At 60.4% G+C, this 9,841-nt stretch overlaps 1 protein-coding gene across 1 annotated transcript; it reads right to left on the bottom strand.

Annotated features, from left to right (window-relative positions):
• Window positions 1-592: 592 nt before the first annotated feature.
• On the bottom strand, window positions 593-3,186 carry KLF2 (KLF transcription factor 2). Its single transcript, XM_075548528.1, has 3 exons — window positions 3,032-3,186; window positions 1,646-2,480; window positions 593-1,276 (listed from the first exon to the last, which is right to left on the bottom strand). Exons 1-3 carry the CDS (start codon window positions 3,104-3,106, stop codon window positions 1,101-1,103), a joined length of 1,086 nt encoding a protein of 361 aa, XP_075404643.1. The 5' UTR covers window positions 3,107-3,186; the 3' UTR covers window positions 593-1,100.
• Window positions 3,187-9,841: the final 6,655 nt, after the last annotated feature.

Genomic DNA, 9,841 nt, shown 5'->3' with positions numbered 1-9,841 from the left:
AAGCCCCAACCGTCACGCATAAATTTATGATCCCTGCGGGGGCGGGCAGGGGAGGCGGTCAGAGGGAACCCTGGTGGCATAGTGGTTACTCCTTAGGTGGCGAACTGCAAGGTCAGCAGTTCAAAACCACCAGTCAGCTGGTGAAAGACGGGCCTTCTACTCCCATAGAGTCAGTCTTGGAAACCACAGGGGCAGTTCCACCCTATCCTTTGAGGGTTGTTGTTTCTGTGAGATCAGAGGCCCTTCTCTGTGCGCCTGCGTGCTCTAGAAGTTTGGCTAAGACCTCAGAAGCTTCCAGAGGGAGGCTCTGTCAGCCTTGAGGAGGTGGCCGCATCACGGGAACTGGACCTTTCCCTACCCTTGGGGAAAAGAAGGCAATTTATGGCTCAGGGAACAACCTTAAAATAACTCACCCTCAGTCTTAAAAAGTAGTGTTTAAAGTTATAGGGAAACCCACAAGTTTCTGGCAGCTCGATGTTGCATCTGGAAACCCTGGGTGAAGGGCGGGCTGGCCCCAAGCTGCCAACTCCTGCCAGGCGGCCCTCCATGCAAGCTGTCCCAGTCCACAAGCCGGCACACTGGGATGCTGGAATGATGCGAGACTTTTTTTTTCTTTTATTAAAAAAACAAAACAAAACACAATAAACCAATAAAAGAACCCCAGCAAAGGCCTTTGTCTTATAAAAACCATACAGGCGTTCAAAATGCCCACCGTCTTCCTATGTACACGAATACCTGTCAGAGTCGCTATGTACAACATTGTATAAAAACATCGCAGACAGTACACGTTAAGGCTGTATTTCTCACAAGGCATGGAGCGTCGAGCCTCGAGTGTCGACCCGGAGTGGGGAACACCACACGGAATTATTGCACCATTTTGAAAACAAAACTTGTCAAGGGGGATGTGGGCATCTTCTCCCACCGGGCCATCTGTGGGTGCTGGACCTGGTGGTGAAGCTGGGGGGTGGGGGACGGGGGTCCCTGGGCGGCCGCCCGGTGGGGTCCTTTGGCCCCTAATAAATACCAGTCACAGTCACAGGGGGGCCATGCCGGCACAAGGGACCCGCCTCGGCCAGCACGGAGGGCGAGGGGCGTCCCGGCTACATGTGCCTCTTCATGTGCAGCGCCAGGTGGTCGGAGCGTGAGAAGGCGCGGTCGCACAGGTGGCACTGGAATGGCCGGTGGCCTGTGTGCTTGCGGTAGTGCCGCGTGAGCTCGTCGGAGCGCGCGAACTTCCAGCCGCAGCCGTCCCAATTGCAGTGGTACGGTTTCTCGCCTGCAGGAGGAGGGGGTACCGGGTGAGCCTCAGTTCCCCTCCACGAACTCAGCTGCCCGCTGCTGCCCCTGTGCGCGCCCCCACACCCAGACACTAGCTAGGTTGGCGGGCACAAGACCCCTTGTCAGCACCTGGATGCACCCCTCGCCCCTTGATGTTTTGAGAACTAACCCCCACCCCTCGCCCTGGAGCTCAGGTCTCCATTCCCACCTCTGAGTCACCCTCCCTGGGTGGGGGTCCTCAGGCTCCTCACGAGGGGGTCTCCAGCATGCCCCTAGCCTCACCTCTGCCACTTCCCCGGGGTTCTCATCCAGGCCCGCCCCTCAGCCCCTTCTGAGCCACGCGCCCCGGAGGCCCCAGGGCGCCCACCTGTGTGCGTGCGCAGGTGCGCCTTGAGGTGCGAGCTCTTGGTGTAGGTCTTGCCGCAGCCCGCGTAGCTGCAGGTGTGCGTGGCCGTGCGCTTGCGTGGCCACGAGCGGCGGCCCCGCTTGGGTTTGGCCTCCAGCAGTTCCAGTGGCGAGGCGGGCGGCGTGAGCAGGCCGCGCGCAGCCGGAGGGGCCAGGCCCAGGGCGGCGGCGGCGGCGGCCGCGTCCTCGAAGAGGCCGAAGGCGGCGGCCGGGGGCGCGAAGTGCAGGCCCGGTGCGGGCGCCGCTCCGAAGCCCGCGCCCCCGAAGGGCTGCGCGAAGGCGGCGCGCGAGCCGGGCGCGGGCAGGCGCGCGGGGCCGTCGGGGCTGAGCGGCGGCGTGTCGCAGGGCGGCGGGCGGCCCGCGGGACCCCGCATGCACGAGGCGCCCGGGCCGCCTTCGCGCTTGAGACCGCGGGGCGCGCGGGCCAGGCCGGGCGCGCAGCCGTAGGCGCCGCCGTCGGCCTCGGGCGGCTCGGCCTTCACCGCGCGGCAGGGGGGCGCCAGCAGGAAGCGGCCGTGCAGCGCGGGCCCGGGGGGTGGCCCGGGGGCCGGGGGCGCGTCCAGCTCGGGTCGCAGGAGCTCAGACACCAGGCCGCCCGCGGGGGCGCCGTAGGGCGGCGGCGCGCCGGGCTCCGGATAGTAGAACGCAGGTGGTGGCGGCGGCGGCGGGGGCGGCGGCGGCTCCGGGGTGGCAGCTTCGGCGCCCAGGCCGTCCAGCCCCATGGACAGGATGAAGTCCAGCACGCTGTTGAGGTCGTCGTCAGCACCGCCTGCCTCGGGCTCGGCGCGCGGCCAGCGCTACGGGTGACAGGCGCGGGCATGAGATCCAGGCCCTCGCTGTGTCCAGTCTGGGCCATCGTGGCCCTCTCCGCCCGAGGTCTGCTGCCCGGCCACTCCCACCAGCCCTGCTGCCTCCAGGCCCTCCCGCCTTGCCTTCCGTGCCCGCTGTCCCTGTCGCTGGGGTCCTGACGCCCCTCCGTCCTCTCCCCAACTTTCCGGCCCGCCCTTCCAGCTGCGTTCTACCCTTGGGCGACCCTCTGAGCTCCCTGTCCCCGGTCCTCGCGCCCCGGGGCTTCGCGGCGGCTGTGAGCCCGCTTGCGCCCGCAGCTCGCTGTCCGCTGGCCCGCGGGTGGTCGGTCGGATTTCCCGGCCGGCCCCGCTGCTTCTGATCTTATTACCTCGCTGCCGCACCCGCTGTCTCTGCCTGACCCGGTGGGACCTGCCTGTCCTCCCTGCCTCCGCCCCGTCTCTGTCCCCGGCGCTCCAGCGCGCCGCCCCGATGTCCCCGCCGCCTGCGTTCTACGGCTCGCTCTCGCGGCCCCCGGGCCGCCCCGGCCGCGCGGCCTCACCTCCTGCAGGTAGCGCTCGCGGCACGGGCTAGCGAAGGTGGCAAAGGACGGCAGGATGGGCTCGCTCAGCGCCATGGCCCGGGAGGCGCGGCGCGGACAGGGAGAGGCGAGCGGCTGGGCTGCCGGACTGGTGGGTCGGGGCGCGGGCGGGACGGTTCTGCGGCCGCCGGGGTCCCGCCCAGCCTTATAGGCGCGCGCGCATGGGGGCCGGGCCACGGCGGCGGCGGCGGAAACGCGTCCCGGATGGGGACGAGCTCGGGGCGCAGCCTAAATTTAGCCGCAGTATATAAGCCGGCGGGCAGCGGCGGCCGGCCGCTGAGGCCGCGCGGGCCCAGAGCTGCGCAGGCCAGGCACCCCCAAGCTCGCCAGGCCGCGCCCCCTGCCCCGCCCGCGCCCGCCGGTCTCCCGGGCGACGGCGTCAACAGGCGTGCATAACAGCCGTGGGACGCGCAGGGATTCGCGCCCGCTCTCGCCAGGAGGAGACCCAGGACCCTGACACTCACGCGGCGCCACAGCGCCCCCAGACTCCTGCTGCGAGCTTGCGGGGAGGAGAGGGATTCCCCCCAGGCCTCCTGGTGGGCAGATGCCCCACCCGCAGCACCCTCATGGTCGGGGCGCTCTTTGTCCAAGGCTCTTGCATGGTTCTCAAGACCGCTGGAGGATGGCGAGACTGGGTCCCCGAAATCGCTGATTTTCCATGGGAGGGTTGCCCCTGGAGCCCCGGATGATTGAGGAAGTAGACCCCGGTACCTTTAAGACCCTTGCTAGGTGAGGGAGCTGGGGCTCCTCTTCTCAGGGCACCCAAACCTGGAGCGAACTTTGGGGGTTCGTGGGAGAGGGAGGCCACTAGCCCGTTTCCTTGGTGCCAGTGTTCATTACCTCCATGAAACCTGCACGGTGCCACCCCGCCCCCAAGCCATCCCTCCCAGGAACCCGCAGGCCCAACCCCAACCCCAACTCACTGCCATCCAGTTGATGCGAACTCCTAGGGAAGAGCTGGCTGCCTCGATTGTCACTCTTTACACGGAGCTACTGCCCACCTTGCAGTAGTCCACTAATGCTGCCAGGGCTCCTGTCTGGGGCCAGCGGGGGCTTAAGGTCCATTCTAGGGTTTTACAGCCTTGGGTGAGTGAACAGACTTAGAGGGCAAGTGACAGTCATTCCTCTACTCAGGTCTCTGGACCAGATGTGTCCCGTGCACACATCTTCCTGTCGTCACCTTGGCCTGCAGGGCAGACACTGTCAATGTCTAGGCAACTGGGTCGCAGCTGCAGCAGGACGGACCCAAGGCCTGCCTTCAGCGGTTTCCTGTGAGTGTGTGTGTGTGTGTGTGTGACAGGAACACTGCACAAGCAAGATCATGAAGAGGTATCATGTTATCACGTGCTGGGATAGAACTCCTGGCGAGCCTGTGTGTCACAGAGGAGAACATAGTCCCATGGGGCTGTCTTGGGTCCGTGGGAGGCAAAGGTTTGCTCCAGGAGAATGGGGGGGGGGCTGTTTCAATCCACCCTGTGCTGCAGAAGAGACAAGAAGGAGAACACAGCGCTGGTTTCCTCCCTGTATTGCTGAAGAAAGTCCTGGCAGTCTGCTTCTGCCAAGAAAACAAACACTCTGGACCAGTTTCACTCTAGTACATGGGTTGCCATGGGTCAGGGTTGGCTGGATGGCCATGGCCTTTTGCTGTTGTTGGGAGAACTTACGGAAGCATTTCGCCAGGCCTTTCTTGGTCAGCACCATTGTGAGGGTTTGAACTGCCAGGCTTTGGGTTAGTGGGCAAGCAGAAGCCATTGTCACCACCCAGAGAGCCTGTGTTGTGAGAGGGTACAGAAAGAACAATAGGCCTGGAAGACGCTAGGAAGTGTGTGTGTGTGTGTGTACACGTATGGGGTGGGAGTGGGGTGGAATTTGGACTCCAGAGTCTCTCAGAGGAGGTGATGTTTGACCTGAGACCTGGGGAAAGTTAGAGGGAGCTGCGTGGGTACCAGAGGGAGAGTAGACCAAGGCGGTGACCTGGAGCTGGACCAGGACTTATTGCGTGCGAATGCAGGTGTCTTGGCTGTGGTGCTGCGGACGGGTGGAGGCAGCTGATGTCATCTGACTAGAAAGCCTGGGCTCATGGCCCCTTGCACAAATGACTCTGCTCCTGCACATGGCCCAGGGCCGGGGCCCAGCCATGGCTCCACACCGAGATCAAGCCGAGTCACAGCCAAGGATGTGTATGGGGCTCTCCTTTCTGCCCAGCCACTTCACCTGTGGGAGCAGGGCATTGTCCTAGCCACCCCCGATTCCCCTAGCCAGGGCCAGTGGTGGGACTGGCACAGCACAGGTACCTGGACCCCGCTGGCTGGAAGGATCCACAGAGAGCCCTCCTCCCTGTGAGTCAGTTGAGTAGCCCTTCTCGCGGGGCACAGCACTGGCCAGGGCAGCAGCCTCTCTGAAGGCTCCCCAAAGGTCACCCTAGGGTTGACCTTGACCACAGAACCCTTCTTGTGTGACAGCAGGGAAGTAGCTTTGCCTCTCTACGCCCCCTTCCTCATCTGGACAGCAGCTGTTTTTAACTGCTACTGAGCTGGCCCCGGCATGTGGGGGGCTCTCACACAATGGAACAAGATGCCACCCAAGCCCGTGTCATCTACAGCCAGGTCTGACCCAGATGGGCTTGCTCTAGAAGGTTCTCACCAGTGGGTTTCCAGAAACATTTGCTATCCAGGCCTTGGTTCTGACTCTCTGGAGTGAGTTCACCTCTGGCCCCACCCATAGGCTCCATGCAGAGAGACAATGCTGGCTGTTATGAAGCCTCCCCTCCGCTGTCTCTGGAGAGCCCTGTGCACTGTGGCACGGAACAATCCCCATGACCAGGTTAGGGATCAGACTGCGGTCATCGGTAAGGCTCTTTGGCTGAGTTTTGGAATTAGGTTACCAGGCATTTCTTCCTAGTTTTAGTCTGGAAGCTCCACTGGAACCGGTCTGTCTGAGAGGAACACAGAAGCCCCCACTGATGGATGGGTGGAACCCCGGCGAACCCAGTCTTCTGCATGGAAGGTAAGACCTGGACCCGGAAGCACCACTTCCCTGTCCAGCAAACGGCGGTTTCCTTTCCCAAACCGAGACATGGCAAGAGCCAGTCCTGAACAGCAGGGCCCAGGGCTGGCACCTCCCTCACACTTTGGTTTTCATTTTGTTCCCGCGGCCCTCAACCCTACCAGGCTGGCAAACAGAGATCTGGCTCGGAAAAAGTACAGCCAGGATGCTCCTTGGAAGCCAGGATGGAGAGACGTGGTCTTGCGTACTTTGGTCATGTTGTCAGGAGAGACTGGTCCTTGGAGGAGGACATCACGCTTGGTAAAGTGGAGGGGCAGCAAGAAAAAGAGGAAGGCCTTCGGCCAGATGGATGGACACAGTGACCGCAACAGTGGGCTCAAATGTAACAATGTGAGGGTTGGTGCCAGACCAGGCAGTGTTGGATTTTTTCCGTAGTACACTCGGGTCACGATGAGTGGGAACTGATTCAGCCACACTAACAGCCGCCACCACCACCACCACCACCACCACCACCCTACATGAACAATTCGGGCTATTGATTATAATGACTCGTTTCACTGAGATTCCGCTGGGAAACAGTGCTGTGATGGATTGGTCATGTCTGCCACAGGCCGCGGATTGGGTGAGGCATCCCCACGTGTAACTTCCCATTCACTATCTCAGCCCTGAGCTGCTTTCAAGGACTCAGGAAACTTGCAAATCAGAAGTTTCTGGTCTGTAACAGTAACAGATTAAACACAGGGTCCTTTCACCTCCAGGAACACTGGGCAACAGCTAAGCCCCCTCTCTTCGGCTGTGCGTGGAGTGCAGGCTGAAGACATCGGTACCCCGTTTCTGCTCCCAGGGAGCTTGCAGTGGCCGCCCCTGTGCCCCGGCTAGTGTGTGCCAGGGTAGACCAGTGGCCCAGCCCCATCTTCACTCCTGTTCCCACGCTTGAGCCCGTTCCTGCAGCCTCCCTGTCAGTGCAGCTGATGAAGGGTCTCCTCTCTTCTGCTGCCCTTTGTTTTACCAAGCATCGCCAGCAGTCTTTTGTTGTTTATGCCTCCTTTGCCTGGACCTCTGCTGGCAGCCAGTCATCCCCCTCCCTCACTAGCCTGGGATGGTTTCGGCCCCAGCAGGCATTGTGCATACATACTCCTTTGGGCCAGCACCTACAAAGAGCAACTCCTGCAGCGGACCAGCCATGCCCAGTGGAGTTGCGCTTTCTTTTTCTTTTTAAAATATTTTATTAGGGGCTCATACAACTCTTATCACAATCCATTGCCCTCATCATTTTCAAAACATTTGCTCTCCACTTAAGCCCTTTGCATCAGGTCCTCTTTTTCTTCCCCTCTCCCTCCCTGCTCCCCACTCCCTCATGAGCCCTTGATAATTTATAAATTATTATTTTGTCATATCTTGCCCTGTCCGGCGCCTCCCTTCACCCACTTTTCTGTTGTCCATCTCCCAGGGAGGAGGTCACATGTAGATTCTTGTAATCGGTTCCCTCTTTCCAACCCACTGGAGCTGCACTTTGAAGGCAAGTCCTGCACCCCATCGTGTGGCAGCAGTGCCGGGCCATGGCTCCCAGTGGCCGGCCCGGTGTTTGTGCTGAGCTCTGTGCCAGCCGCTCACCCCACGTTTCCAGAACTCACTCTCGGTGTCACAAAGATGTGCCCATTTCTCACGGAGAGCTGACTTCTGACCTCGTGGGGCCAGCATTTGTCACCCAGGCAACACGCATCCCTTTCCTCTCACGTCCTCTGGGGGGGTCCTCCTTGCTCCTGAACAACTCAGGAGAGGGCATGGTGGGTGGGCTTCCAAGGGAAGCTCTCTCTAGCTCCTCGCCAGGCAGGTGGGCAGGCCAGCTCTAGGCTTGTGAAGTTGAAGACAGAAGATGGGGAGGGAGCAAGTCTTATTAAGCACCCATTGTGTGCCAGGTCCCGGTCTGCGTTGCTGTGTGTGTATATATGTGCACACACCTGCTGGTTCGATTCTCACAGTGGGGCGGGTCAGCAGGTCAATGAGGGACAGAGGGAGGGCTGGGGGTTCTCAGCTGGGACACTCTCCTGCCCCGCCCAATCCAGGCACTGGCAAGAATTGAACACTTCCCAATCTTTCTCCCGGAAAGGTGAGCCGTTGACCTTTCTAGCCAAGCTACCATGGCTTCTTTAAAGCGGCTGGCTCCCTGAAATGTAGCTAAGTGACCTTGAGTGGGTGACCTTCCATTGTGACCCTCAGCTCTTCTATCCAAGGAACACAATCACTCCTGCTCAGCCAGGGGTTTATGGAGTTTGGAGACTTGGTCCATAGAGAGAAAAGCCCCAGAAGAGGCTGTCTGGTTTTCTTCCTGAAGCCTGTGGCCGGGGTATTGCCGTGAGAGGTGCCCCCCTCACCTGGCCCCGAAGGCTCAGGTTATCACCAGAGAAGCCCCACTGGGCAGGGTTCTTTGGATGGATTGCTTTTGTAACCCGGAGGCTGTGGGACCTAAGCCAGTAGCTGCGCTGTGGGGCCTGGTTTTGTCTTCACCACTTCACCGAGGTGGGGTGTACTGGGGTGGGGTGTACAGACACGAACCTCACGCTGCATGCAGTTCAATGATGTCATTGTGCTTTGTGTTAGTCTGGGTTGTCTAGAGAAACCAATCCACTGACGCTCCTGTGTGTGTAAGAGAGCTTTATATCAAAGAGCAATTGCATATTGAGAGACCCTCCCCGCCCAGCCCGGATCAAGTCCATAAGTCTGATATTGGCCCATATGTCTGATACCAGTTCACAAATTCCTCGTTAGACTCATGCAGCACATGCAATGATGTGGAATGCAGAAGAGGACAGGATGGTGGGTGAAAAGTCTGTGGGTCCAGTGGCGGTGGAAGCAGCTCAGTGCTGGCCCAGGCCTCAGCATGACTCCAGGTGGCTTGCCAACAGGAAGGTGAAGCAGAGAGAGAGAGGCCCTGCCTCTTCTGATGGCAGAATCAAGGGAGAGAGGAAGTTCCCAGGATCTTCCTGAGAAGGCCATGCCCACCTGGCAGCATCATCAGGCCTGTGTGTGACCTGATTGACAGGCTAGACTCCACCCCCTCACTCTATCTATCAAGGTGACACGAGATTCCTTAACTACCACATACCTTTTAGCACAGGTAGAAAGTGGTGCCGCCACCACAGTCCTGCTGTGGGACATTTCCACCTCCTTCAGAAGGCCCCTTTGACCCCTTTGCGATCCATCCCACTCCAATTCTGGCCTGGGTGCCGCTGAATGGACCTCTGAGCCGGCATTATTGTTAATTACCAGCCGGTTGCTGCCAATCCCTGGAGCCCCAGGGCCATCAGGACAAACACGGCCTGAGCCTTTGTAGTCTTCACGACTGCTGGACAGCCGTGCTGACCTTCCATGGCCACTGCTGCTCACTGGGGCGCCCCCACCTTCTTGGTCACCCTGTGCCAGCCGTCCAGTATAGTTAGCGCCAACTCACAGTGACCTCGTGGGGGTCAGAGTAGAACCATGCTCCGTATAGCTCCCAGTGGCTGCTTTCCAGAAGCGGGTCACCAGGCCTTTCTTCTGAGGCACCCCTGGGTGAACTGGAACCCCCAACCTTCTGGTCTTCAGCCAAGCTCCCCACGACAGGCCGGACTCAGGGACTCCTGATGGGTCTGCGTGGCCATTTCACGATCATGGAAGCCAACAGTACGTGACTTTCTGTGCCCGGCTCTTTCCCCTTGTGATGTCCTGTGACCCGAGAATCATGGTGTGGCCGTGTGTCTGTCAGTGTCCCCCGCCCCCCAACCT

This window comes from Tenrec ecaudatus, chromosome 1 (genome assembly GCF_050624435.1).
Source record: "Tenrec ecaudatus isolate mTenEca1 chromosome 1, mTenEca1.hap1, whole genome shotgun sequence".
NCBI classification, from domain to species: Eukaryota; Metazoa; Chordata; class Mammalia; order Afrosoricida; family Tenrecidae; genus Tenrec; species Tenrec ecaudatus.
This window is presented reverse-complemented; position numbering and strand designations above follow the sequence as displayed.

Bases quoted from the DNA above. Each gene is read 5' to 3' on its own strand.
- KLF2 (XM_075548528.1), bottom strand. From the start codon at position 3,106: ATGGCGCTGAGCGAGCCCATCCTGCCGTCCTTTGCCACCTTCGCTAGC. The intron at 2,481-3,031 runs GTGAGGCCGCGC...TGTCACCCGTAG, and splicing joins GCGAGCGCTACCTGCAGGAG to CGCTGGCCGCGCGCCGAGCC. The intron at 1,277-1,645 runs GTGGGCGCCCTG...CTCCTCCTGCAG, and splicing joins GCACCTGCGCACGCACACAG to GCGAGAAACCGTACCACTGC.